General features: G+C 58.8%; 3 protein-coding genes across 12 annotated transcripts in view; 1 reads left to right on the forward strand and 2 right to left on the reverse strand.

Annotated features, from left to right (window-relative positions):
- Window positions 1–7,620, forward strand: part of LAMA5 (laminin subunit alpha 5) — a 60,283-nt gene extending 52,663 nt beyond the window's left edge. Inside the window, exons 56-80 of one of the 4 annotated variants that reach the window (XM_063633438.1) lie at window positions 3–144; window positions 253–355; window positions 955–1,065; window positions 1,744–1,923; window positions 2,005–2,153; window positions 2,227–2,397; window positions 2,503–2,639; window positions 2,944–3,097; window positions 3,286–3,419; window positions 3,491–3,653; window positions 3,731–3,853; window positions 3,961–4,109; window positions 4,209–4,341; window positions 4,425–4,568; window positions 4,691–4,821; window positions 4,957–5,127; window positions 5,205–5,355; window positions 5,434–5,579; window positions 5,647–5,839; window positions 5,906–6,070; window positions 6,160–6,313; window positions 6,431–6,564; window positions 6,661–6,754; window positions 6,906–7,025; window positions 7,215–7,620. In XM_063633438.1, coding sequence (XP_063489508.1) covers window positions 3–144; window positions 253–355; window positions 955–1,065; window positions 1,744–1,923; window positions 2,005–2,153; window positions 2,227–2,397; window positions 2,503–2,639; window positions 2,944–3,097; window positions 3,286–3,419; window positions 3,491–3,653; window positions 3,731–3,853; window positions 3,961–4,109; window positions 4,209–4,341; window positions 4,425–4,568; window positions 4,691–4,821; window positions 4,957–5,127; window positions 5,205–5,355; window positions 5,434–5,579; window positions 5,647–5,839; window positions 5,906–6,070; window positions 6,160–6,313; window positions 6,431–6,564; window positions 6,661–6,754; window positions 6,906–7,025; window positions 7,215–7,354 — 3,592 coding nt within the window. In that variant the 3' untranslated portion in view covers window positions 7,355–7,620. Of the gene's footprint in view, window positions 1–2; window positions 145–252; window positions 356–954; window positions 1,066–1,743; window positions 1,924–2,004; window positions 2,154–2,226; window positions 2,398–2,502; window positions 2,640–2,943; window positions 3,098–3,285; window positions 3,420–3,490; window positions 3,654–3,730; window positions 3,854–3,960; window positions 4,110–4,208; window positions 4,342–4,424; window positions 4,569–4,690; window positions 4,822–4,956; window positions 5,128–5,204; window positions 5,356–5,433; window positions 5,580–5,646; window positions 5,840–5,905; window positions 6,071–6,159; window positions 6,314–6,430; window positions 6,565–6,660; window positions 6,755–6,905; window positions 7,026–7,214 lie in introns of those variants that run through there. The other 3 variants (XM_055265492.2, XM_063633439.1, XR_010119346.1) reach the window with 3 other exon arrangements.
- A 193-nt stretch (window positions 7,621–7,813) lies between these two features.
- On the reverse strand, window positions 7,814–14,735 carry ADRM1 (ADRM1 26S proteasome ubiquitin receptor). Of its 4 annotated transcripts, XM_063633441.1 has the most exons (11): window positions 14,638–14,735; window positions 13,751–13,904; window positions 13,037–13,250; window positions 12,100–12,216; window positions 10,374–10,497; window positions 9,962–10,048; window positions 9,246–9,327; window positions 8,865–9,097; window positions 8,501–8,658; window positions 8,209–8,311; window positions 7,814–8,016 (listed from the first exon to the last, which is right to left on the reverse strand). In XM_063633441.1, exons 3-11 carry the CDS (start codon window positions 13,247–13,249, stop codon window positions 7,910–7,912), a joined length of 1,224 nt encoding a protein of 407 aa, XP_063489511.1. In that variant the 5' UTR covers window position 13,250; window positions 13,751–13,904; window positions 14,638–14,735; the 3' UTR covers window positions 7,814–7,909. The 4 variants fall into 4 exon arrangements, with proteins under 4 accessions (XP_063489511.1, XP_055121469.2, XP_055121470.2 ...); XM_055265494.2 differs by lacking the exon at window positions 14,638–14,735 and having other exon boundaries at window positions 13,751–13,946; XM_055265495.2 differs by lacking the exons at window positions 12,100–12,216; window positions 14,638–14,735 and having other exon boundaries at window positions 13,751–13,957.
- Window positions 14,736–20,530: 5,795 nt separating this feature from the next.
- Window positions 20,531–27,321, reverse strand: part of OSBPL2 (oxysterol binding protein like 2) — a 52,129-nt gene continuing 45,338 nt past the window's right edge. For all 4 annotated transcript variants that reach the window (XM_055265468.2, XM_055265465.2, XM_055265467.2 and 1 more), the window contains 2 exons: window positions 25,085–25,175; window positions 20,531–22,945 (listed from right to left, as the gene is read on the reverse strand). In XM_055265468.2, the coding sequence (XP_055121443.1) occupies window positions 22,773–22,945; window positions 25,085–25,175 (264 nt within the window). In that variant the 3' untranslated portion in view covers window positions 20,531–22,772. The remainder of the gene's footprint in view (window positions 22,946–25,084; window positions 25,176–27,321) is intronic.

Below are 27,321 nucleotides of genomic sequence, written 5' to 3' on the forward strand. Positions count from 1 at the left end.
AGCATCATCCTGGACGCCAACCAGGACCGCCTCACCCAGAGGGCCATCGAGGCCTCCAGCGCCTACAGCCGCATCCTGCAGGCCGTGCAGGCTGCCGAGGACGCTGCTGGCCAGGCCCTGCAGCAGGCGGACCACACGTGGGCGGTGAGGCCCCTAACTTCCCCTCAGCCCCAGCGGGAGCGCCCCCACTACCTACACCTCCCGCAGCCCCGGCCTGTGCGTCTGAGCCACGGTCTGTCCTGGCATCCACAGACGGTGGTGCGGCAGGGCCTGGTGGACCGAGCCCAGCAGCTCCTGGCCAACAGCAGTGCACTAGAGGAGGCCGCGCTCCAGGAACAGCAGAGGCTGGGCCTTGGTGAGTGCTGGGCTCCCATGGGGGCCCTTGGGCCTGCTGGGCATCTAAGCTCCCAGGGACCCTCAGCCCCCAGGCACATGCACGCGTGGGCTTTGTGGGTCGCCGCAGCATGGTTTGGGGTGGGAGAGCTTTGGAGATGGCGCCCCAGCTGCTTGTGTGTCAGCCCCGGGGAGCTCTGCAGGGGAGCCCAGGGAGGAGCAGCCTCCTGCAAGGCACTGGCTGCCACTGAGGCACAGGGCACAGGGCAAGAGGTACGTGGCCTCTGCTCTGCTGACCTGAGGGCCACACACGTGCCAAGCTGCGCAATGAGAAAGGTGTGCGCTGCTAGGACCAGAGGGCTGTCTTCTGAGCCTCTGTTGTTTCGTCTGTACAATGGGGACAGCTATGCCTGCAGTGGGACCAGAGGCCTTCAGGGAACAGAGGCCGCGCGGAGACTCAACACCTCCCCACAGGCCAAGGGACTCCATGTCTGAGTGTCCCTGTCCGTCTGTCTACCTGCGTGTCAGCCTTGGTCCTCCTGGGGTCAGAAGGGTGGAGGTGGGCTGCAATTGTATACTGGGGGTGAAGCTGCCTGGGAGCTGAAGCTGCCTCCCCCGCAGTGTGGGCTGCCCTCCAGGGTGCCGGGACCCAGCTCCGAGATGTCCGGGCCAAGAAGGACCAGCTGGAGGCGCACATCCAGGCGGCACAGGCCATGCTTGCCATGGACACAGGTATGCGGAGCCTCGGCCTGGCTCTCGCAGCCGGCTGACCACGAGGCTCGTGACAGTGGCGCTGGCCACATGTGGTTGGTGAGCGCTGACTGCGGTGCCAGGGCTGCAGATAGCACAGACAGCCCCAGCCGTCGGGAGCCTGGCAGGCTTGGAAGTGCTTTGGGTAGAAGTGGAGGTATAGGTGGGAGGGCTGTAGGCCTGGGGGGGCATTGGGGCACACCCTGCAGGAAGGGCGCCCAGGAGGGCACAGCGGTCAGCGTGGCTGGAACCAAGGGGCCGGCAAGCCTTCGGCTGGTGAGGACCAGGACCCCCACCCTGAGAGGCTTGCGGTGGACGATGATGTGGCCTCACCCAGTTTCTGAGGGACCCTGTGGCTGCGGACTGTTCCCAGCAAGCCCAGGAGAGATGGTGGGGGCCAGGTGGTGGGAGGTGACACGGGGCACATGTCCAGGGACCAGCTGTGGCCTGAGAGGTTGGGTGCCTGTCCTGGCATGGAGGGGGCGTCTGGTGGAGGCATTTAGGATGGGTTTGGATTGCACCGAGCGGCGGGGTGTGAGGGTCTCACACAATCCATAGGGGGTTGGATGTCCCTGTTGCTGGCCCGACAGAAAGACTTGGGACATGAAGCCAAAATGGTCCCCGCTGGGCCCTGCTGAGCCTGCCCTCTGCCCACCACAGATGAGACAAGCAAGAAGATTGCACACGCCAAGGCTGTGGCTGCTGAAGCCCAGGACACCGCCGCCCGTGTGCAGTCCCAGCTGCAGGCCATGCAGGAGAGCGTGGAGCGGTGGCAGGGCCAATACGAGGGCCTGCGGGGCCAGGACCTGGGCCAGGCGGTGCTCGACGCAGGCCGCTCAGGTGCGCCCATGGCCCTCGCGGTGCCCCTGATGGAGGCGGGGCAGGGTAGGGGGCAAAGGTCTCAGGCCTCCTTCTCTGCAGTGTCCACCCTGGAGAAGACGCTGCCCCAGCTGCTGGCCAAGCTGAGCATCCTGGAGAACCGTGGGGCGCACAACGCCAGCCTGGCCCTGTCCGCCAGCATTGGCCGCGTGCGAGAGCTCATTGCCCAGGCCCGGGGGGCTGCCAGCAAGGTGGGTGAGAGTCCCAGGGGAAGGTGGACATCAGGGAGGGTGGTGGTGGACGCTGATGGACCGTGCCCCGCAGGTCAAGGTGCCCATGAAGTTCAACGGGCGCTCAGGGGTGCAGCTGCGCACCCCACGGGATCTTGCCGACCTTGCTGCCTACACTGCCCTCAAGTTCTACCTACAGGGCCCAGAGCCTGAGCCTGGGCAGGGCACCGAGGATCGCTTTGTGATGTACATGGGCAGCCGCCAGGTACCGGGCTGGCTGGGTGGATGCGGCCCGAGCTCAGCCTCTGTTTGGAAATGAGCGGTGCCTGGTCCCTGGTCCCCATCCCGACTGTGTCTGTCACTGCCGCAGGCCACTGGGGACTACATGGGTGTGTCTCTGCGTGACAAGAAGGTGCACTGGGTGTATCGGCTGGGCGAGGCGGGCCCTGCAGTCCTAAGCATCGATGAGGACATTGGGGAGCAGTTTGCAGCTGTCAGCCTGGACAGGTGGGAGGCCCAGGAGAGAGGCCGGATGCCTCCAACTGCAGGGCCCGTGCCCGTTCACCATCTCTCGCCTCTCCGTGTGCACCCACCACCCTTCACCTCTCCGTGCCCACTCACCACCCCTCGCCTCTCCGTGTGCACCCACCACCCTTCACCTCTCCGTGCCCACTCACCACCCCTCGCCTCTCCTTGCCCACTCACCACCCCTCGCCTCTCCTTGCCCACTCGCCACCCCTCGCCTCTCCTTGCCCACTCGCCACCCCTCGCCTCTCCTTGCCCACTCGCCACCCCTCGCCTCTGCCCTCAGGACTCTCCAGTTTGGCCACATGTCCGTCACAGTGGAGAGCCAGATGATCCAGGAAACCAAGGGTGACACAGTGGCCCCTGGGGCAGAGGGGCTGCTCAACCTGCGGCCAGACGACTTCGTCTTCTACGTCGGGGGGTACCCCAGTACCTTCATGGTGAGCCCACCCGGCCTGGGGCAGCCTAGGAGGGGCTCCGCAGCCCCGAGTCACTTGTGTCCTGGAGAGCCGCGGGTTCTCTTGGTATCTCGCCTCAGTCCGTCCTGCTGTAGTCTGAAGTCCCCTTGGTCCACCCGGGAGGGGAGGCCCCTGAGGCCAGATGCCCTGACCCAGCCCTGTGCCCACAGCCCCCTCCCCTGCTTCGCTTACCCGGCTACCGGGGCTGCATCGAGATGGACACGCTGAATGAGGACGTGGTCAGCCTCTACAACTTCGAGAGGACCTTCCAGCTGGACACGGCTGTGGACAGGCCTTGTGCCCGGTGCGTGTGGCCTGCCCTCCCCGTCTCCACCCACCCCACCCTCCGCTGACCCCAGAACCTCCGACCTGCAGCTCCAAGTCGACTGGGGACCCGTGGCTCACGGACGGCTCCTACCTGGACGGCACCGGCTTCGCCCGCATCAGCTTCGACGGTCAGATCAGCACCACCAAACGCTTCGAGCAGGAGCTGCGGCTCGTGTCCTACAGTGGGGTCCTCTTCTTCCTGAAGCAGCAGGTACTCCAGGCACACCCGTCCCGCCGTCCGCCCTTGCACTGACCCTGCCCCACACTAACCCTGCCTTGTTTCTGCAGAACCAGTTCCTGTGCTTGGCCGTGCAAGAAGGCAGCCTCGTGCTGCTGTACGATTTTGGCACCGGCCTGAAAAAGGCCGTCCCACTGCAGCCCCCACCACCCCTGACCTCGGCCAGCAAGGCGGTAGGGCCAGGGTGGGGACCAGGGTGGCAGGGAGAGGAGGTGGAATGACGGGGGCGGGGCAGGCCGCAGGGACACAGCTGGCCCTGGAGCCCCCACTGGTCCTGTAGATCCAGGTGTTCCTGCTGGGGGGCAGCCGCAAGCGTGTGCTGGTGCGTGTGGAGCGGGCCACGGTGTACAGCGTGGAGCAGGACAATGATCTGGAGCTGGCCGACGCCTACTACCTGGGAGGTGCGCCGCCAGACCAGCTGCCCCCGAGGTAAGCACTGTGCACAGCGGGGGCTCCGAGGCCAGGCTGTTGGGGCGGTAGGCTGCGCTTGGAGGTGGTTCCCTCACCCGCATCCCCACGTCCCCACAGCCTGCGACAGCTCTTCCCCACCGGAGGCTCAGTCCGTGGCTGCGTCAAAGGGATCAAGGCCCTGGGCAAGTATGTGGACCTCAAGCGGCTGAACACGACAGGCGTGAGCGCTGGCTGCACTGCCGACCTGCTGGTGAGCAGCCCTCCCCGGGCTGGGGGTGGCATCGGTGGACATGCAGGGGCACCCGCGGGCACTCAGGGATGGCCTCCCCGCAGGTGGGGCGCGCCATGACTTTCCACGGCCATGGCTTCCTTCGCCTGGCGCTCTCGAACGTGGCACCCCTCACTGGCAACGTCTACTCCGGCTTCGGCTTCCACAGCACCCAGGACAGTGCCCTGCTCTACTACCGGGCGTTCCCGGTGAGACCTCACACCCGTGCCCACTCCCCACCCCGCGGTGGCTGTCGGAGCAGTTGGGACTGGGGTGTCTGGAATGAGTTTGGGTCCCTAGGCCGGCCAGCTGACCTGGCTGCTGTCCCCAGGATGGGCCATGCCAGGTGTTCCTGCAGCAGGGCCGTGTGACCCTACAGCTCCTGAGGACTGAAGTGAAAACTCAAGGGGGCTTCGCCGATGGTGCCCCCCATTACGTCGCCTTCTACAGCAACGCCACGGGGTGAGCCTGGCCGCTGGGCCCTCGTTGTGAAGGTCTGGAGGGACGCCCGCCTGCACTTGCCTGGAACTCTGTTCCCTCTGAGGTGGGGGTGGGCGGGGTGGGGAAGAACCGAGTCTCCGGCCTCCCGCCCCCCAGAGTCTGGCTCTATGTCGACGACCAGCTCCAGCAGATGAAGCCCCACCGGGGACCACCCCCCGCGCTCCAGCCGCAGCCTGAGGGGCCCCCGAGGCTCCTCCTGGGAGGCCTGCCTGAGTCTGGCACCTTTCACAACTTCAGTGGCTGCATCAGCAACGTCTTCGTGCGGCGGTGAGCCTGGTGGGCACTGGGGGGCGAGGGCCCGGCTGGCTTTCTGCAGCTGCTGACTGCCTGCCTGCCCTGCACAGGCTCCTGGGCCCACAGCACGTATTTGACCTGCAGCAGAACCTGGGCAGCGTCAATGTGAGCACAGGCTGTGCACCCACCCTGCGAACCCAGACCCTGGGCCTGGGGCCTAGAGGACTGCAGTCCACCGCCCGGAAGGTGGGCGCCCCAGGGGTGAGCAGGCAGAGCTGGGGTGGCCGGAAGGGTGGCCCCCGTGCGGGCAGCCCCTGCATTCACCATCCGTGCCCCCAGGCCTCCCGCCGCAGCCGTCAGCCCACCCAGGATCCAGCCTGCATGCTGCCCCCACACCTCAGGACCACTCGAGACTCCTACCAGTTTGGGGGTTCCCTATCCAGTCACCTGGAGTTTGTGGGCATCCTGGCCCCACATAGGAACTGGTAAGGTCAGGCCCGGCCGGGGTGGGCTGAGAGGGGCCGCGCAGACTGACACCAGCTCCGCTTCCAGGCCCAGCCTCTCCATGCACGTCCTCCCACGAAGCTCCCGAGGCCTCCTGCTCTTCACTGCCCACCTGAGGCCTGGCAGCCCCTCCCTGGCGCTCTTCCTGAGCAACGGACACTTCGTTGCACAGATGGAAGGCCTCGGGACTCGGCTCCGCGCCCAGAGCCGCCAGCGCTCCCGGCCTGGCCACTGGCACAAGGTGAGGGCCGAGAAGGAAGGTGGGCAGGGCCTGGCAGCCCTACCCTGACCCGTCTCCTGCCCCCAGGTCTCCGTGCGCTGGGAGAAGAACCGGATCCTGCTGGTGACGGACGGGGCCCCGGCCTGGAGCCAGGAGGGGCCGCGCCAGCAGCACCAGGGGGCAGAGCACCCCCAGCCCCACACCCTCTTTGTGGGGGGGCTCCCGGCCCGCAGCCACAGCTCCAAACTTCCGGTGAGAACCATCTTGCCCCCACTGCCCACCCACTGTTCACCCCTTTCAGCTGCCCTGGGCCCTGATCCCTTCCCCGTCTGCTCCTATAGGTGACCGTCGGGTTCAGCGGCTGTGTGAAGAGACTGAGGCTGCACGGGAGGCCCCTGGGGGCCCCCACACGGATGGCAGGGGTCACACCCTGCATCTCGGGCCCCCTGGAGGCGGGCCTGTTCTTCCCAGGCAGCGGGGGAGTTATCACTTTAGGTCTGTGGGTGCTGGCATCCCAGGCCCGAGCAGGGCAGGGCAGGGCAGAGCAGGGGGCTCTGGGAGGTTCTGGGGAGGGGCCCCCACTTCCTTCTCCATCACAACCCCTCCCCGCAGACCTCCCAGGAGCTACACTGTCTGACGTGGGCCTGGAACTGGAGGTGCGGCCCCTGGCAGTCACCGGCCTGATCTTCCACTTGGGCCAGGCCCGGATGCCCCCCTACTTGCAGCTGCAGGTGACCGAGAAGCAAGTAAGCCTGGCAGAGGTGGCGCGCCAGGGTGGGGTTTGCCTCCCCATTCTGGTGACCTCGGGGGCACAGCCTGACCCTCCCTCCCTACCCCGCCAGGTTCTGCTGCGGGCGGACGACGGAGCAGGGGAGTTCTCCACGTCGGTGACCCGCCCCTCAGTGCTGTGTGATGGCCAGTGGCACCGGCTGGCAGGTGAGGCCCCTCCTGTGGCCAGGGCACTCTGCCACCCCCACCCTTCTGCAGAGGGGGAACCAGGTGGGACTCTGGGTGGGGTGGCTTCTTCTGGGGCTGGAGAGAGGCTGGGCTGGGGACCACCTGGCCTCAGGAGCCCCCTTTCTCCCAGTGATGAAAGGTGGGAACGTGCTCCGGCTGGAGGTGGATGCGCAGAGCAACCACACTGTGGGCCCCTTGCTGGCAGTTGCAGCTGGTGCCCCAGCCCCTCTGTACCTCGGGGGCCTGCCTGGTGAGTGCGGCCTTGATCAAGGGTGGGGGAGCCGCCCCTCAGGACTAGGTGCTGGGTAACCCACCCCCTCCCACTGTCCTGTGATGTGGAATGAGACAGAGGCTGGGTGGGGGACTGACGTCTGGGAAGGGCCTGTGGGTCTCTAGCTGCCCCCCAACCAGCCTTCTTCCATCTTCCCTGCGCCCCCAGAGCCCATGGCCGTGCAGCCCTGGCCCCCCGCCTACCGCGGCTGCATGAGGAGGCTGGCAGTGAACCGGTCCCCCGTCGCCATGACTCGCTCTGCGGAGGTCCACGGGGCAGTGGGGGCCAGTGGCTGCCCAGCCACCTAGGGCACAGCCAACCCCGGCCCCCAGTCAGGCCCCTGCAGCTGACTCACACCGCCCCTCGTGCTCGCCTCATGGGTGTCTATCGGGACTCGGGACTCTAGGCTCTACGGGTGACAGATCTTGTTTCTGAAGATGGTTTAAGTTATATCTTCTTAAAGAATAAAATACTGCAAAATGTTTTTATACTTGGCCCTTCCACCCATTTTTAATTGTGAGAGATTTGTAATCACTGGTTCCTCCTTAAAAATTAAAAAGTAACTTCTGTGTAACTGAATGTTGACTTAAATACAGAGAGAGGAGTCTCAAGACAGGTCTGGAACCGGCCTGGACAGAGGCACCAAACTCTTCCTGGGATGACTGTTTTCCGTCGTCAGGTCAAATAACTTTCTCTGGGACCCTACAGCAGCTCCTCACGCTAGCACCTGTCCAGCCAAAACTCCCTTTGGGCAAAGAAAGTAAGCGTTGGCAGGTAAAAGAGAAGACTTTATTGTCAGTGGGTGGAGGTGAAAGTGTGCAACGCACTGCAAGCGCCCGGTTCCTCGGAGGATGGCGCGTGGCTCAGTCCAGGCTCATGTCCTCCTCTTCATCTTTCTTGTCCTTCGTGTCGCCCTCTTTCTGCTCGGGCTTGGCGTTGTTCTGCATGGCTTTGGCAAACGCTTCCACATCTAGAACACGTTAAAGACACAGGGTGGTGTCTGTCTAACCCTTGCCCAGAACTGGGGATCCAAGCGATGGGATCAAGGGCAGAAGGGCTGTGACTTTTACCCCATCAGCCCCACTTCTGCAGATCCAGGGGGACAGGAATGGACCCTGCCCCTGGCTCTGGCCCGGAGGTGCAGGTGCAGCCACTTACTTACCACCCTTGTTGGCGGCCTCCACGGCCTCTGCAGGCAGACCGAACTGGCACATGAGGGGGCCCAGCTGCCCCGAGGCCAAGGCTGCGCTGAACATGCCCAGGGCCTGCAAGAAGAGCCAGGCGAGGGCTGAGCTCCACCCTGGGCTGCGCCCCAGAGCCGCACTGCTCAGCTGCCAGCTCTGTGGGTCAGGCACAGGAAGCACTGGCCATAGTGAAGGTGGGGCAGGGCCTCCTCCTCCCTCCTGCCCACTCCCTGAGCACACAGTGGAGGGCACCCTGGGCCCGGCCTCTACCTGCTGGAACTGGGGCGAGGTCAGGGTATTCTGGATCTCGTCCGCGGTCTGCGGGAGTGACTCCCCAGATGGCAAGTAGGGAAGCAGGCGCTCCTGGACGTCCGCGTTGGCGAGGATGGGAGCCATTATCTCCGGCGTCAGCACACTGGCCAGGTCCACTGGGGCACAAGAACACGGCCATCAGCTCGATGACAGCCTAAGTGCCCACACGGAAGGCATGCAAGCAGGGACTCAGCCCATGGCCCCAGTACCCCAGGCGCACACACTAGGCAGATGCCTTGGAAGGTGAGTGTGCGAGGGTCAGCAGGCCCCGTGTCCCCTTCCCTTCCCCTCCCCCCCAGCTCCAGGCGACAGCACGCATTACCTTGCTGGCTGCCTGCTGGCCCGGCTGGTACATTCATCGTGGCCAGAATGCTCTGGAGGTCGCTCAGCTGGATGGGCTGGGTCGGGCTGGCTGCTGTGCTGGCTCCATTCCCAGAACTGGGCGCGGGGCTCGGGCTAGTTGCTGAGGCAGCTGCTGGAGCAGAAGGGGCTGGGGTGGCACGGGTAGAAGAGGTGGTGGATGACGGGGTGACCGCTGCCGACTGGCTCCGGGAGCTGCGAAGAGAGAGGGCACCGCTGGAGCAGACACGCCCCACACGGCAGGGCCTACTCACGGGGTCCAGGGCGCGGGGCCAGGATTCCCCACTGCCCCTCCCTTAACACTGTGGCGCCTGCCTGGCGGGGCAGGAGCGATGAGGCTCACCTGGAGGAGGAGCTGCTCCCTGGAGGCCCGCTGCTCCCCAGTAAGCTGGCCAGGCCAGGTCCGGTCAGGGCCCCCAGCCCACCTGCGAGGGGCAAGGAAATGCGAGCTCAGGATGCCCTCTAGCCCACCAGGAAGAGCCTGGCCCCTCCCCAGGCCAGAGGAGCAGGAATTCCCAACACCAAAGCCAGGAAGAAGTGGGGCGGTGGGGACCCACAGGCCTGGAGCAGCAGCGTGGCGTGTGCGGACACTTGTGGCTGTGTTCTGGAAGCAAGGTCATTTCTGTTCCATCCCATTACACAATTCATGTGCTTAGATTAAAAGCAGATTCAGTCCAGATCCCACCCAAAGGGACAAGCATTTCTCAAGGGCCAAGCACACAGGTCTGCACTCCAGGAGCTAGCAGCAAGCAGGCAGCCATGTGGGGCCAGGGGACCGAGGGCAGGAACCCCAGCTCCCTCCAGTCCTCCAGCCCCACCGCTGGGCCAGCCATCCTCCGAAGTACCCAGCTGGGGTCCTCACCAGGGGCCCAGAAGCCCTCACCTACCCAGCTCTAGCCATAGGCAAACAAGCGCATTCCCAAACGGGAACCAGCTTGCGGACACACAGGCTCCCCAACACTACGCAGACAGAGCCAGCAGAAGTTTAAAGGAAACAGAGACCAGGCCTGAAAGCATTCCCAGCAGAAGCTGCCCGAGAGCCCGCGTGGTGCACGTTACCCAGTCCTCCGAGGCCGGCTGGTCCGATGAGCTGCATGAGCTGGCTGTGGCTCATGTTCCCCAGCAGGCTCTGCAGGCCGCCCTCACCTGGAAAACACCGCAGCTCAGGCGGGCCTGCCCCAGCCAGATCCACGCTGGCCCCACAGCGCTGCCTGGGCCTCTGCTGAGCACCCCACTCGGCTGCCCGTGAACTCCACAGGAGGCACCACTTGAAGTGAGGCGACGGTGGGACGCAGACCCGTCCTACCCCATGAGGATGGGAGTGGGGAGTGACCCAGGGAGCTAACAGGGTCTCTAACTTAGAATCTTCTATTTCCACTTCCAAACAACCTGTGCTGAGGGGGCGAGTCATCCACAGTAGACTCTGGCCTCCCAGGAAACCCTGAGCTCATGTGACAGATGTGACAGTTACCGCCTAGCGCAGAGAGCTCGTGGCCGCTGCTCCCGCTCGCCCCCAGCGCCCCAGGCATTGGGGGGTTGTTGAGATACTCGTTGACTTTCCGGCAATGCTCCTCATCCTGGTCTGTCTTGGGTTCCTGCAAGAGGAAGGGCATATGAGGGCAGGAGCTGGCGCAGCTCACTCCCAGGGCCACCACAGCCATCCTCTGACCTGGCTTACAGGTGAGGGACCTGAGAGGCAGAGGCACATGTGCCTGGCCGGCCACACAGTGCTGAGGAGACAGGACCTGGCCCAGCAGGTGAGGGGACAGCAGTGGCGCCTCCTGAGCACGATGCTCCATGCCCCGTCCCCATCCGCCGCAATCCTGGGTGTGCCCTGTCCCCCTCCACCCATTTCACAAATGGGGAGCCTAGAGCTCTGAAGGCACTTAGCTGCTGCCAGGCCAAGCCCTCTCACCCTCCTGCCCTCTGGGGTGTGGTTCTTTACACACCCGTCTCCTTCCTTCAACCAGTGGAAGGCAGCGAACTGGCCCGCTGAGCACACCGCGCCCCAGGGCCACGGCAGGCCCTCACAATCGCACACACGCGTGGGCACACACATGTTCACAGATCAGTGTCAGAAGCATTGACCTGCGAGCTCACAGAGCTGGGAGCAGAGCACCCACACACGCCCCGAACGGCTATGGAAGCTGCAGGGCACCAGGGACACTGGGAGTCCCTGCCCTCATGGCAAAGCAGGGACAGGGGACTTAAAAGCCACCAACAGGAAAATCGGGAAGAAAAGGGAGAGGGTGGTAACAGTCGGACACCATTTCTTGGCAAAATCGTGGAAAAACACGTTCTACACCAGCAGGTGGCAAATTGTGGCCCCCATCTGTGTTTGCAAATAAAGTTTAATTAGAGTTTGGCTATGCCTGTTCATTTTCCCAGACCGCTGCACACTACTTGCACAGGTGAGCAGCGACACAGACCATGTGCCCCACAGAGACCTCTCAGACAGGGCCACCCTTGCTCTCGAAAGTGCCAAGGGGGGTGGGGTGGGGACAGCAGCTCCACCTCTAGCAGAGAGCATGGCATTCTCTCTCCACACTGCAAACGCATGCACACGCTTTCTGACCACAGGCCCGCCGCCAGTTTTCACCTACAGATTATACTGGCTTATGGAAAATAATCTGTGTACCAGGCAATTCTTTGCAACACTGCCTGTAACAGCACAAAAACCGGCAACAAGCTCAATGGTCACTGACAGATGGCAGAATGAGCAGTGGCCTCTAGACCCAAAAGACGCTCTAGACGCTCTGCAGCTGTGGGTAAGAGAAACCTTGGGCACTGACACCCCTGGCCTCCAGGACACACTGCCAGGGAAGGGGCAGGGCTGTGCAGAGCGTGAGGAGGATGCTTCGTTTCTGTGAGCACCAGCAGGGAAGCCACACAGGAGCCCCCGCCTCTGCTGTGGGGGCCTCAGTGACCCACGGCAAGGGGCAGAGAGAGGGCACTGGGCATCGTTAGAACCAGGGCCAGCATGCCTGTCTGCCGGGAAATTTCACACCGCAATCGGGTGCCCGGAGCCCAGCCTAGAACCTCCGTACTCTGAGAGAGGACCTCGGCCCCAAGTGGCATCTCAGGCCGTGTGGCTGGGGCCCGCTGGTTTCTAAAAGCCAATTGCACCACACTGTAAGCAAGTTCCTAACCGAATCGCAGGGCAACAAAATGGCACAACCCCAAGGCCTGCCCCATACCTGCATCCAGAAGAAAAGCCGCTTGGACCCTGCCTTGAACTTCAGCACGTAGACCCTCCCGCTGGGGCACTGCGGCACCCGCTTGAACTCACAGTCGTCAGGGAAGATGATCAAGTCCTGGCCAGCCAGGGGAAGAGAGAGTCAGTGGCGCAGATGGCATCACTGTGCCCAGTCTCAGGAGCGCATGCCGAGCCCTGGGTCTAACCGGGTGGGGTGCGCAAGGGGCAGCTAAGCCGCCAGACCCCTCGCTGGCAGGGTCTCCACAAGGCAGAGAAGCCAGGGTCAGAGACAGCCCATGAAAGGCACGGTCGGGGGAGAGAGCAGGGAACGGGGCCTTTCAGATGGTAACCGGGTTTCTGAGACGTGTTGGGAACAACATTCCTTGAGTAGTTAAAAAGTCAACTCTGAACTGCTCTCAAATGTAACAAAGAACAACTTAGAGTTTGAAAAACAAAAGACCGAGTGAAGCCGCCAGGCACAGAGCTCCAGGCTCTCCAGGGCCACCCCTCCAACCCCAGGCACCTCACACGGAAAGTTCAAGGCCAGGCACAGAGCTCCAGGCTCTCCAGGGCCACCCCTCCAACCCCAGGCACCTCATACGGAAAGTTCAAGGCCAGGCACAGAGCTCCAGGCTCTCCAGGGCCACCCCTCCAACCCCAGGCACCTCATATGGAAAGTTCAAGGCCAGGCACAGAGCTCCAGGCTCTCCAGGGCCACACCTCCAACCCCAGGCACCTCACACGGACAGTTCAAGATACACAGTGGCCGAGATGCCCCTGTCACCGCGGAAACCAGGACGACCCATCAGCAGGGCAGTCGATGACGGCCCCACGAGCGGTCCCCAGATGCGGCCAAGCCCCCACCGCGAACTTCAAAGCGAGGACTCCGAGGGCCCGAGAAGTCGCCTGTCCTGCTGCTGCGGCTCAGGGACACTCACGTCTTCCACGTTCCCGGACGTCCTGTCCTTCCAGCAGAAGTGAATAAGCGAGTCGTCCGTCTGCTGAATGTACACCAGCCCTTTCCGCTTATCCGGAGTCACGGTGGTCCCCTTCAGGGACATCTTTCCCGCCCGAAACTCCACCAGGTACTTGTTGGAGGCGCCCCGAGAGCCTGGCACCAGGCTCGGAAAGAGCGCGCCTGAGGTCGTCATCCTGAAAGCGCGGACAGGACGCTGAGACGCGGCGGTCACTGTCGCCTGCGGTCCGGCAAGCTCCCGCCCCCCGGGGTGTTTGGGAGCAGGGGGCCTGCGCCCAGAGCTGCCTAAGGCAGACACGGACACGCCGGGCTGCTTTCCGCGTTTCCCCCGCGACCGACGATCGCACCGCCCGCAGTCGGCGCTGGGCCGGGACAGCCCCGCCAAGCCTAGTGGGGCCGGCCCTAGGCGTGACGCCGTCTCCGCGGGGCACCAGCCTCAACGCGCCGCCCCGGCGACCCGCTCCGAGATCCGCCCGAGCCCCACGCTCAGGGCCGCAGGCGGAACCGGGGCGGCGCCAGAGACCCCAGAACCCCCGCCCGGCCCGGCCCCCGCAGGCCCCACCCGCCGCGCCGGCCACCTTCTCGTCCTGGCTGCCCCCGCCCCATCCTTGGTCTAGCAGCCCCTGTCCCCGCCTCCGGTCGCCCCTGGCCGCCCCAGGCCCGGCGACTCCCGCACCTGCCTAGCGCCCACACTCGTTCGAGAGGCGCCGTCCGGGCTCGCTCTTCCTCCTCGGCGCCTGCCGGGCCCCGCCGGAAGCCCGCGTTCGGCCCGCCCCGCCTGCCGCTCTCGCCGCCGATTGGGCCCCGTAGGCCGCGCAGCCGGCCCTGACCTGCCAACGATTGGCGAGGGCGACCGTCCATCGCACTCGCTCCTCCCCGGTCCGCCCCCGCGCCGGCGGCTCTTTTCCGGCGGAAGCGCGGGCCGCGGGGCGCTTGGACCAGAGCGGCCCCTATTGTTGCTGTGTCATAGGGGAGCGGCGGCGGCCCCTAGAGGCGGCGCCAGGGACCACAGGCGGGTTTCAGAAGGGCGCTGGGGACCTGCTCAGGTGGGGCCGAGCCCACCCCTCGGCGTCGCCAGCCCGGGCGGGCAGAGCTGTCACTCGTGTGACTGAGCCAGGGGTTAGGCGGAGGCCGAGGAGTGCGGTCCGGCTCTGGGCGGCGGGCACCAGGGCTACGCACAAAAGTGACCATGGGTTCAGCGCTTTGGGGACCCAGGCGGGAGCTGAGTCCACTCGTCCGGGAGACCAGGGGTCCGGGAGGGTAGAGCAGGGGTGAGAACCGTGATACTGTCTCAGCTGTATGCATCTAGTCCCGCAGGGGTCCGGGAGGGCAGGGGTCAGGGAGGGATGGGGTCAGGGAGAGCAGGGGTCAGGGAGAGCAGGGGTCAGGAAGGGGTGGGTCCCGGAGGAGAGGGGTCCCGGGAGGGAAGAGGGTCCCGGCGGGGAGGGATTTGGGAGGGGTGAGTCCGGGAGGGAGGAGACAGGGAAGGCCTGAGTCCCAGACGGGTGGGGTCCTCGAAAGGGGGGTCCGGGAGGGCAGGGGTCCTGGAGGGCAGGGGCTCACCCTCTGGACGCCTGGATGGGAAAGGCCACAGGGTAAAAAGGCGGCAGTCGCCCGCCAGTGTTGTGTAACTTTGAGTCACTTTGACACAAACTAAAGCGAAGACAACAGAGAGTGTTTGTGGCGCCCCAGCCGGCTGCTGGAGGGACACGTTCTTTGGGATTTACCTACAGCGACGCCAGGCGGGGGCTCTTAGAGGGCTCGGGCGCAGTGGCTCACGCCTGTAATCCCAGCACTTTGGGAGGCCCAGCTGGGCGGATTACTTGAGGCCAGGAGTTCAAGACCAGCCTAGGCAACACGGTGAAACCCCGACTCTACTAAAAATGCAAAAATTAGCCAGGTGTGCTGGCACGTGCCTGTAATTCCATCTACTCAGGAGGCTGATGCACGAGAATCGCCTGAACCCGGGAGGTGGAGGTTGCAGTGAGCCGAGATTGTGCCACTGCACTCCAGCCTGGGCGACAGAGGGCGACTCCTTCCCAAAATAATAATAATAGTAATAAAAATAGAGAGGTCAGGCACTTCGTGAGAACCCTGAGGTGCAGTGGCTTCTGCACCCCAGTTAAGCAGGACTAGATGTTTGCAGCTGAGACTGTGCCAGGGTCCTCGGGTTCTCCTTCTCCTTTGCCCACCGCTCACTTCCTTCTTTCCTTCAGATACTTCACTCCCTTTGGGTGCTCCCCGGGGTCACCGTGTGCTTGGTGGCTCACCCTCCGAGTGGATGCACAGCTGTGTGCTTACACGCTCTGAGGTCTTTAGGTGTTTTCACTTACCCTTGTTGGGAGACGCGTTGGTGTTGATGCTGGCAGCTCCAGTCCTTTCGTTCCGCAGGGAGCCGACTGCTCAGGCCTCCATTATCTCGATGGCAGAGCTTGTGCCAGTTATGTTTAGTTGCCAGCTTCTGACTGTCATAATGCTTCCATCTGAAACATTTGTTGATCTAAAGATTCACGTTTTTTGTTTTGGAAAATGTAGCTACTTTTCATTTTAAAATGTGTGCTAACAGGTAGTTTGTTATTGTTATTTTTATGTAGTTAAATAATTTTAAATGTCCTCTTAATTCCTAGTATGGTAAATGTCAACAGATAAAGGTCACATAAACAAAAGCTCTTTGGGGTCCTGTATAATTTTTAAGAATTTAAAGGGTTCCAGAGGCCAAAGCGCTTGAGAAGGACTAACACAAAGCTCTGTGGCCCGCTGGTGACAGATGCGTCACTGATACTGCAGCCCCGTCCTCGTGCCCTCGTGTAAAACAGGGAAAAGGTGGAAATGAGAAAACCCAGCCTGGTTTTCCTGGCAAGAAGGTGGCAGGCAAGTTTCACTTGTTTACATCACAGATAGTGAAGCAGAAGCCCCAGGGTCCGCAGGGGCCAAGTGTGCAGAGGCCAACGCAGTGGCCAAGAGGGCCCTGGATTTACCATTTCCTCCACTTCCTGGTGGCCCTGTGGCCTGGGATGGCTCAACCAACCAACCAACCCCAGAACCGTTTACCTACACTTCAAGTGAAATTCCCACATTCCTATGAGCACGCTGCAGTGAGGAAACGAGTCGCAGCCAGGCAGGCATTGCAGAGGCCACTGTGGGTGCCCGCTGCCAGCGCACGGGCTCTATGCGTGTGTGGGGTGTGGCACCTGGAGCATCCAGCAGCCCAGGACTCCAGCTGTGGCCACGGAGTGGGTGGGGGGGCACACGCTGCTTTGTGTCAGGAATCTCGGACTTGAAGCACACACAAGGTCGGAAGGGCTGTGACAGGTGCAGCCGTCACTATCTTCTAATTGGTCGCTGGTGGCAGTTGGTGAGATGCCTGCAAAATGCCCGCAGCGTCTAGAGGAGCAGCCTCACCGGGACACGCACATTCAGCTAAAGGATTTGGATTAAGAGATCCCCCAAAGGAGATTTCTATTCATCGTGTTTAGCAAAAAAAAAAAAAAAACAAGCCCCAGACTTGCACGATGGCTCACACCTGCAGTCCCAGCACTTTGGGAGGCCGAGGTGAGAGGGTCCCTTGAAGTCCCGGAGTTCAAGACCAGCTTAACCAAGACAGTGAGACCCCGTCTTTACAAAAAGACAAAAAAGAGCCAGGCATGGCGGTGCATGCCTGTAGTCTCAGCTACTTGGGAGGCTGAGGTGAAGGTCAAGGCTGGTGGTGAGCCGTGATGGCACCACTGCACTCCAGCCTGGGTGACAGAGCGAGACCCTGTCTCAAAAAAGCCCCAAACTGTGAAGAAAGCACACCCTGATGCTCTCCACGTGCTGCAGGCTCCTCGGGTGAAAGGTGGGCGGCAGAGCCCAGGCTGCGCCTCCATGTGGGCAGAAGACACCTCCGGATGTTTCACCAAAGAGGTCACAGGCGGCAAAGGCACCGTGGCAAGCTGCTCAACACCATTATTCATGAGGGAAATGCAAATGAAATACACCTGCTGGAGCTTAGCAAACGACAAAAGGTGCCAGGCAAAGTTGGAAACACCAATGACACGGCTACTTGGGAAAAGCATTTGGCAGGGGTAGAGTTTTTTAAACTTTTTTTTTTTTTTTTTGAGATGGAGTCTCACTCTATCCCGTATGCTGGAGTGCAGTGGCTTGATCTCAGCTCACTGCAGCCCCCGCCTCCTGGGTTCAAGCAGTTCTCCTACCTCAGCCTCTTGAGTAGCTGGGATTACAGGCATGTGCCACTAAGGCCCGGTTAATTTTTGTATTTATTAGAGACGGGCTTTCACCATGTTGGCCAAGCTGGTCTCGAACTCCTGAGCTTGAGCGATCCACCCACCTCAACCTCCCAAAGTACCGGGATTACAGGTGTGAGCCACTGCGCCTTGTGGGTTTTTTTTTTTTTTTTTAACATTTTAAAAATAGACAAGTCACAACTGACTGGAAGACAGAGTTCTGGTTCCCCGGGGTGTTCGGTGAGCTACGCTGACACCGGGTCAGCACCCAGAGTCCGCCATTTGCGTCGAGGTCCACCATCGGTCCATCTGTGCCGCCATACCACCACCACTGAGCAGGCAGTTTACAAAGAACCCAAACTTACTTTCTCACAGTTCTGCAGGTTAGGAAGTCAGCGTCAGTGGGGCGGCAGGCCTGGTTGTCTGGTGAGAGCTGTCCTCATCTGATATGGCGTTGATGCTCTGTGGGGCAGACCAGGCAGTGTGGGATGAGCCTCTGGCTCCAGGCTCAGGCAATGGTGGTGGAGCCCCACAGCCACACACCTGGAGCATTCCGAGAGCATGGACGTCTCGTGGACCGTGTATCCCTCTGCCCCAGCCACAGTGACCACTGGGACGACCGTGTCTGCTCAGCTTGCGCTCCTGAAAAGCACGAAGGTGCTGGGGCCACTTACGGCAGAAGGCAATCAGCCGAAACCTGGGGCACCGGGCGCTTCACTGCTTCTAGCAGTAGCGTCCCCCCGCCAGGGGAGGGGGGTCCATCAGAGCCTCCTGCTGCTCGGAGAACCTGGGCACTCCACCCATCACATGTGCCACCCGACAGGTGTCACGAGTGTCCCCCAGCCTCCTCTCCACAGGGCAGTTTTTGGAAATGAGCCATTTGCTTGGCCAATCCTCAGGAACACACAGTCCAAACATCTGATAACCAGGCATGAGGATTCATCCGTAGCAGATCTGTAGCCCTTTTCAAAATGGCCAGAGCGGCTGAGATGGTGAAAAATTGCTCAGTGTAAAACAAAGGTCACCTGCTGCCTGTCTTCAGAGAATCTTCATTCAAAACTTAGAGGTTAACATTTATTTTCACAGATGTTTACACAGCCCTCTGAAAAATCTGATGACTGTGTTAATGCAGTTTGGCACTGACAGTTATTAAATATTATAAAATAAGTGCGTTCTGCTGGCATCTTTTCTCAGCTGCCATGTCCTTGCCGTCTGCTGGGATGAATGGCACTGGAGGAGCATCTGGGCGAAGGCACGGGGAGGGGTGAGGGGCCTGCAAGGTGTGGGCGACAGGACCGCCTGGCTGCTCACCATCGCCCTCTGCAGAGCCACCATCGTGCTCCTAAACATCTGGCCACAGCAGCCCGGCTCCCAGAGCTCACCAAGCGAAGGACCGACTGTAAAGTGAACTTTGTACCCACAGTTGGCAAATGTGGCTTTTGCCTCAGAAATTTTACATCAGCCTGTAGAAGACGGTGAGGAACCATCTTTTGAGGGGTCTGAGGGAGACCCAGCTCCCGCACTGCCTGGCGAGCAGCAGGAGCCACTGCCACGTTCTCGGCCACGCAGGGGCCCCGTCTTTTGTGTCCACTTTACACACAGGCAAGTCCAGATGTAGCCATCAAAGAAAACTGGGACCATCAGGACTTCCTGCAGATGGATCCAACTCTCCTCGGGTCCAGCTGCGCCCCTCGCCCACATCTGCGCTGGTTGGAGGGTCAGGGCTACACTCTGCCCGACAAGCAGTCTGGTGCAGGGGACGCAATGTCACACCCAGCAGGGCCCAGCACTTGGAGATGTGAACTGTGTCGCCCAGCACAGTGGGAAGCTTTGTTTTCCTTCACGGAAATGACAAGGACCTGTAAAACTTGTAAATCCCCATTTCTGCTGGGGAGAAATTTTCCCCAAAGAGCAGGATGCCTTGTGAGGAGGTCTCCAGGCGTTTCTCTTGTCCTGTTCTAACCTATTGACCTTGTGTTCAGATGTGCCTGGCAAACCGGGGCAGGCCCTTGGTGTTCAAGGCCAGTGCCCCAGATGGACAGCTCCATGCTCAGACACGTGGACAGTGGGGTGCCCGGAGGTCACGAGGGTGGCATGTGGCACTTCTCCAAGTGCCAGGCCCTGCTGGGTCTGACATTTGCGTCCCCTGCACCAGACTGCTTGTCGGGCAAAGTGTAACCCTGACCCTCCAACCAGCACAGATGTGAGCTCTGGGGATGGCATCTGGAAGGGGTGGTGGTGACGGGGAGCACCTGCAGGCACCGCTCTTCCTGTACCGGCTTTCTCACTTGCCGACGGAGGCTGGGAAACTCACGGCGCACACGGGCACCTCCCGCGATCAAGGCATCTGGGCCGCTGGCTCACTCGCCTCCCAGACAGCAGTCTCTGGAGGGGTCTGGCCTCAGGACAGCCTGCACCAGCAAAATGCCGGATGTCCATCAGGGCTGGGGACCAGGGCCAGCTGTCCCCCGCTTCCCACAACCCAAACCTCACCCGGTGAGAAGGCTGCAGGTGCTGGTGACACCCAACCCTTCACGGTCCTGGGACACTAGGGCAGGGCAGACGTCGCACGTGGCCAGCGACTCAGATCCACACCGTCATCCCAGGTGAGCCTGGTGAGCAGCAGCGTGTGCTGTGATGCCAACACATGCTTCACATACGGCTCTCCAGGAGGCATGCCTGTTCACCATTCTGTCTCCAGCAGCTCACAATATATACACCCTGAACCAATGACCATGGAACCGAATTCTCATTTCAATTAGCAATAGAATCCAATCAAGGTATTAGGTTCCATTGGGGAATAAGCTTGCCAGGTTTTTCATTCTGTAAGGACAATCTACATGACAGGATTCGTTTTAAAAGAACCAAGGACCTGGCACAGTGGCTCACACCTGTAATCCCAGCACTTTGGGAGGCTGAAGCAGGAGGATTGAGCCCAGGAGTTCAAGACCAGCTTGGGCAACACAGTGAGATCCTGTCTCTACAAAATTTTTTTTAAAAAATAGCTGGGTTTGGTGGCATGTACCTATGGTCCTAGCTACTTGGGAGGCTGAGGCTGGAGGACCGCTTGAGCCCAGGATGTCGAGGCTGCAGTGAGCTATGACTGCACCACTGCACTCAAGCCTGGGCAACTGACCCTATCTCTAAAAGTGAATAAAGCACCAAGACCCTTGGTCAAGGCCATACTCACACCCAAACGCATGGCCCACGAGAAGGCCATCACTTTCCACACATTAAGTGGTGGCCATCTTTATTAGAGATGTTTAACATTCAATAGATATCAAAGGTGACAAAAGTTAGGTCATAGTTTATGTGTTAGCATTTGCAGAAACAGTAACAAAAAATAGTAAAAAGTTAAAATAACCTCGACACACAGCTGCTTTTGCCGTCAGCCTTCCTACCGTTCTTCCTCCACCTCTAGTTTGGTGTCTGTGCTCAGGGACAGCAGAAGAGGGGCTGTCTGTGCAGCCAACCAGCCCCTGAAATACCAGGAGCCTGGTCCTAGAAGAGGGCTTGGAGACAAACCCGTTGGCAAATTTTCTTAACCAGTAAGAAGTGGAATCATCAGTACGAAGTCATTAAACTTCCCTAAATGCAGTCACTTTCAATGTGTCTGAGTCTCACCTTTGGATGTTCTCAGCTTTCAATCTTTCTTGGAGAAGGAGCCGGTTGACACCCACAGTCTGGAAAAGCAGATGACCCTCCACCAGAGGCACCTGGGGTCCACATTCCAGCCATCGGGGATTTCAAAGTCTCCTCTTTGAATAACGCCACAATCCTAAATCCTCAGACCCAGCTACCAGTCACTGAGCGGTTCTGTTCAGACACTTTTGAGTGGCTGGTACGGAGCTCACAGGCCCCAAGGATGACACCGGACTCGGCACCAAACACCATCGTTTCCAGCTTCCAAAGCTACAAAATCAAGCTTTCAAAACGAGCGTTCACTTCTAGAAGTGCTTCCGTCACAGGTGTGATGTGGAAGCCGACACACGCAGGTGGCACCTGTCATTCAGAAGTGCCGGCCTTAGTAACCTGGACTCCATGCAACTGTGTGTCGGTGTGTGTGTGCGTAAGCGTGTGCGTGAGCATGTACGTGTGCGTGCGTGAGCGTGTGCGTGCACACAACCGATGGTCTTTCAAAGTGCTCCACTGTGATCTCTCGTGTTGACAATTCTACATGAAAAAAATCAGTCACGGCCAGGCACAGTGGCTCACGCGTAATCCCAGCACTTTGGGAGGTTGAGGCAGGCGGACTACTTGAGGTCAGGAGTTCGAGACCAGCCTGACCAACATGGTGAAACCCCGTGTCTACTAAAAATACAAAATTAGCCAGGCGTGGTGGCGCATGCCTGTAATCCCAGGTACTCGGGAGGCTGAGGCAGGAGAATCGCTTGAACCTGGGAGGCGGAGGTTGCAGTGAGCCGAGATCATGCCATTGCACTCCAGCCTGGGCAACAAGAGTGAAACTCCGTCGAAAAGAAAGAAGAGAAAAGAAAAGAAAAATCAGTCACTTGATAAAGGTGAATGCTGAGATGGACACATACCTATTTTTGGTTAAATAACTTTAATTACACCACTGTAAGTAGATTCTGCCTCTGACTCTCACACAGCACACAACCAGATGTGATTCTTGTCACTTCTATTTTAAACATGCATACTGGGAAAAATAGAAACACAGGAGTGCTATCGGTACACGCGATGTGTGAGAAGAAATGAACCCCCGGAGATATGGACATGTGTGCGGTGACAGCCAGGCCTCACTGACAACAGCGCAGCGAGTCGCAGCCGGGACGCCTCTGAGGCGGCAGCAGTCTTGGGATTTCCTGTCACGCTCTCGATGCTTCTGCCCACTCTGGTTTGTCACGGGGATGCTTCATTTTGGACAGTATAAGACCGGTGATTAATGCATATCTTGCTCTTCAGCAAAATACTATTCAAGTAGTTTTAACTTAAATATTTTAAAAGTAATCTTTACATTATTGAAGATTGTTAAAAAATACAGAATCTGACAACTTTTCACTCAGTCTGATGCTCTGAAACTCTTCACTTCTGTATTATCGTAATTTAGAAGGCAATCCCTGGCCTTTATAAAGCTCTGCAGGATTATTTTCAAGATCCATCTTTCCCCCACTGGTTCGAGTTTAAAAGACTTTCAGAACCTTTTGCCACTGCGTTATAAAGAGAACATGAACCCCTTCCCATTACTTCCTTTAGCTACACATTCTATGACTGAGAGTGTGCTGGAAGCTAAACAAGCCCCAGCTGATTTCTGCCACATGAAAGGGCGCCGTGAAGAATTTCCCTGTTGAAACCTTAATGAAGACGATGATCCCAAGTGAAGCTTTGTGAAGAGACGGCACAGCAGAGTGAAATGTTTGGCAATCAACAGTTAATTAGAATTACATCCTTCATCAGGGATGATGCTGTCTCCGCGAACACAGTCGTTAGAAAAGTTGGTTTCTGCTGTGACGAGGCTCAGAGTGGCCACTTGAGGAAGTCCAGCCTCGTCAGCCTCTGGTCCCGGGCCCCAGGCCCCTCCAGGCCCTCAGTAGATATCTGGGCAGTCGGAGAAATTCCGCTCAAAGTAATCCCCTGCATACAACCAGTCGGGGGTCCCAGTGTAGGGGTTATTGCCTGGGTAGAACCACCTGCCGGACACAAGGGAGGGGGGTCAGAAGATGCTCAGCCCAAAAGGAAAACGCAGCCCTGTTCTGGATGCAGGAGTGTGTTCCCCCAGCTCAGCACCATCACAGTAACGTGGGTTTTAAAATGCAGCCCAGCATAAAAACTTCAACGGAGAATTATTGATCACGTGGTCACGTGAATGCTGGAACCTAAAGATATCCAGCCACCCGTGTCAGTTTCACTTCCCAACAAAATCTTGAGGGTTTAACTCAACACAAAATCCTCACACTGGGCCCTTATCAGAGAAGTTACTGGAGCCTAAATAATGCCTCTCCCTTTTCAAGGCAAAAGCAGTTACACTGTTCACATTTGCTCTCATTTTTAATTGAGGACAAAGGAAGACATTATAGGCAAAGAGAAGGTAGCACAGGGCCTGAGTGTTGGCGCTGGTTCAGCTGCCGTCCACAGCACCTGGCTGGCACTCAGGGCCCGAGGGGCGTCCTTGGGGCTGGTTCAGCTGCCGTCCACAGCACCCAGCTGGCACTCAGAGCCCGAGGGGCGTCCTTGGGGCTGGTTCAGCCGCCATCCACAGCACCCAGCTGGCACTCAGGGCCCGAGGGGCGTCCTTAGTGTTGGGGGTGGGGTGGGGGCGGCGCTCACAAAGGAGAAGACATTTTCTTCAAAGGACAAAAGATCATTATTTTCACAGTATTTTTTTTTTAACACTTTAAAAAAACAATGAACAGGCCGGGCGCGGTGGCTCACGCCTGTAATCCCAGCACTTTGGGAGGCTGGAGGTGGGCGGATCACTAGGTCAGGAGATTGAGACCACGGTGAAACCCCGTCTCTACTAAAAATACAAAAAAAAAAAAAAAAAAATTAGCAGGGCATGGTGGCAGGCGCCTGTAGTCCCAGCTACTCGGGAGGCTGAGGCAGGAGAATGGTGTGAGCTTGGGGGCAGAGCTTGCAGTGAGCCATGATCACGCCACTGCACTCCAGCTTGGGCAACAAAATAAAAAAAAATAAAAAAATAAAAAAAAAAATGAGGAAAGGTTAACTATTTTGATGCTGGTTTTTCTCTGGATTAAGGGCAAATTCCAAATATCAAACCATTCAAAGCCTAGTATTAAATTAAACTGGAAGCCCAAACAGTGAGAATTGGTTTCAAAATGCCAGCCACATGTAAGCCGCCGGGTATCATTGTTATTGGGCCTTGAGAACGAATCCTGCCAAGCAGGTGGCTACAGGATTAAGATGCTTCACAAACACCCAAAGATTTTTCTAACGAACTAAAATGTTTTACTTATAAATACATTTTAAAATTATACTTATTACAGTACATTATTGATTGAATCCTTATTCAATGGTTCTTTTCTCTTATAACTATTACAGAACAAACTACAGCCAGCTTAGGACAGTTACAGAAACAGGAATCATGTCCCGGCAGCTGATGCTTCTGTGAGACCCACGCAGGCCCACGCCACTGTCCCAGCCTCCATGTGCACAGATGCCATGGCACAGCACACGGGATTTAATTTTCACAAAACCTTTCCGGGTCACTAGGTGAAGACTGGCCTGAGTGGCACCGATGGGAAGATGTGGTATCGGTGTAACAGGCGTGGCCTCCACACGGTGCCACCTCCCCACACATGGGCCGTGGCCCCTGGGGGACCTCACCCATACACTCACCAGCTGTGTTTTCCTAAAGGGAGCAGCCACATTCAGGCAACGTTTTCTCTTTAACTTTGCCACAGTTGAGAAGACAGCTTTGGGCCAACACACCATGAGGCCCAGCAGTAGACCCGGGTCTGAGGTGACAGGCACTCTGCACAGGCCACCCCCAGCCGGGTGGTCTCGGCAAAGTGTGCGCTAAGCTGGAATGGGCTCTTACCTGGGCAGTGGGAACCACATGGGTCAGGGGCAGCCGCTGGTATCACTACCTTAATGGAGCCATGGAACAGTAACTGCCCAGCCACAGGGGTGTGGGGGTGAGAGAAGGTGCTCCCCACCGTCCCCAGGTGTGTGTGGGGCCTCTTGGCTGTCCCCAGGTGTGTGTGGGGCCTCTTGGCTGTCCCCAGGTGTGTGTGGGGCCTCCCCGCCGTCCCCAGGCGTGTGTGGGGCCTCCTCGCTGCCCCAGCCTGCGTGGCTACCACAGTACTCACCTCGTCTGCCACTCCGCCTCCTCCTTGGCCCGCTCCCTCCGCGCTTCTCTCTGCTTCTCCTCCAGCCGCTCCTTCTCCTGGCTGGCCAGATCTAGGATCCAAGCAAACAGTTTAGGTCAGACAGAGACCTTAGAACCGCACCCCGCCACCCGCTATGCACCTAGATCTCTAGTTGGCATGTCTCACTGTGGCTGGAATGCCACAGACAACAGGTTCTGTGATCGGGAGACCAAACACAATCACAACTGCCGAGGCCACAGTGACCAGCGCGCCAACGGGGCCCTTCCCAAGCGGAGCTGAGTAGAGCGTGGGGGCTGCTTGAGCTGCGTGTTCTACGACAGCGCTACTCAGTCTGTGGGTGCAGGAGTCTGAAGGACAGGCAGGGCCCAAGCACCACCTGATGCCCTGCTGTGCCAGCAGGCGCTCAGGATGGGGAGCCAGCCCCACCACGGGCTGTGCAAATCAGAGCCCATCTCTCAAAGATGAGCTCCATTTAGCCTTCACCTTCCCGGGTAACTGCCATGTGGCTTCTGTGAAGGACTGGGCACACGTTCTGAATACAAAGCATGAGAAGTTACATCCATTCCCAGGTCATGCTCCTCGGGAGCTGGGTTTCTCTCCGAAGACGTCACTAATTCAAGCTGGGCGCGGTGGCTCATGACTGCATCCCAGCACTTAGGAGGGCTGAAGCAGGCGGATTGCTTGAACCCAAGAGTTGGCAACCAGCCTGGGCAACATGGCAAAACCCCATCTCTATAAAAAATACAAAAATTAGTCCAGGCGCAGTGTCATCCCAGCACTTTGGGAGGCCGAGGCGGGTGGATCACCTGAGGTCGGGAGTTCGAGACCAGGCTGGCCAACACGGTGAAACCCTGTCTCTACTAAAAATACAAAAATTGGCTGGGTGTGGTGACATATGCCTGTAGTCCCAGCTACTTGGGAGGCTGAGGCAGGAGAATCTCTTGAACCTGTGAGGCAGAGGATGCAGTGAGCCGAGATCGCGCCACTGCACTCCAGCCTGGGCAACAAGTGTGAAACTCCATCTCAAAAAAAAAAAACAAAAACAAAAAAACCCTGGCCAGGCACAGTGGCTCATGCCTATAATCCCAGCACTCTGGGAGGCCGAGGCAGGCGGATCACGAGGTCAGGAGATCGAGACTGTCCTGGCTAACACGGTGAAACCCCGTCTCTACTAAAATATACAAAAAATTAACCGGGCGTGGTGGCAGGGGCGCCTATAGTCCCAGCTACTCGGGAGGCTGAGGCAGGAGAATGGCCTGAACCCATAAGGCAGAGCTTGCGGTGAACCAAGATCGTGCCACTGCCCTCCAGCCTGGGGGACAGGGTGAGACTCCGTCTCAAAAAAAAAAAAAAAAAAAAAAAGAAACCCACAAAAATTAGCCAGGTGTAGTGGCATGCACTTGTGGTCCCAGCTACTCCGGAGGCTGAGGCAGGAGGATCGCTTGAACCTGGGAGGTTGAGGCTGTAGTGAGCCAAGATCACACCACTGTACTCCAGCCTGGGCTACAGAGTGAGATCCCAACTCTAAAAATAAATAAATAAAACATCACTAACTCAAAACCCAGGACACTTTGGATATGCCTCCTCAGCCAGGAGTTTCACTGCGGATTCCATCTAGATGAGTGAGTAAGTTGTTCATCTGCCACGTTACAGATGAACGCTGCATGCACCGAGCCCACCGGGAGAGTGTGAGGCTGCAGGACACACCACACACGTGCCAGTGACTGCACTGATGGCTACACGGATCCCCACAGTGGAACACGTGCAGTTTTCAAAATGTAATCTTTTGTTTAATAATAAAAAATTAGGAACTTGTACTTTGTTTTTTTGTGTGTTTTTTGTTGTTGTTTGTTTATGAGACAGGGTCTCACTCTGTCGCCCTGGCTGGAATGCAGTGGCATAATCTCGGCTCACTGCAACCTCCACCTCCTGGGTTCAAGCGATTCTCATGCCTCAGCCTCCCTAGAAGCTGGGATTACAGTTGGGCGCCACCATGCCTGCCTAATTTCTTGTATTTTTAGTAGAGATGGAGTTTTGCCATATTGGCCAGGCTGGTTTCGAACTCCTGACCTCAGGTGATCCACCTGCCTCAGCCTCCCAAAGTGCTGGGATTACAGGCGTGAGCCACCGCGCCTGGCCTAGGACTTGTACTTTGTATGTATTCTTTTTCATTTCATTTTCTAATAATGTAATTTTAATTTATTTACAAAAGGTTT

This window comes from Symphalangus syndactylus, chromosome 24 (assembly GCF_028878055.3).
Source record: "Symphalangus syndactylus isolate Jambi chromosome 24, NHGRI_mSymSyn1-v2.1_pri, whole genome shotgun sequence".
NCBI classification, from domain to species: domain Eukaryota; kingdom Metazoa; phylum Chordata; class Mammalia; order Primates; family Hylobatidae; genus Symphalangus; species Symphalangus syndactylus.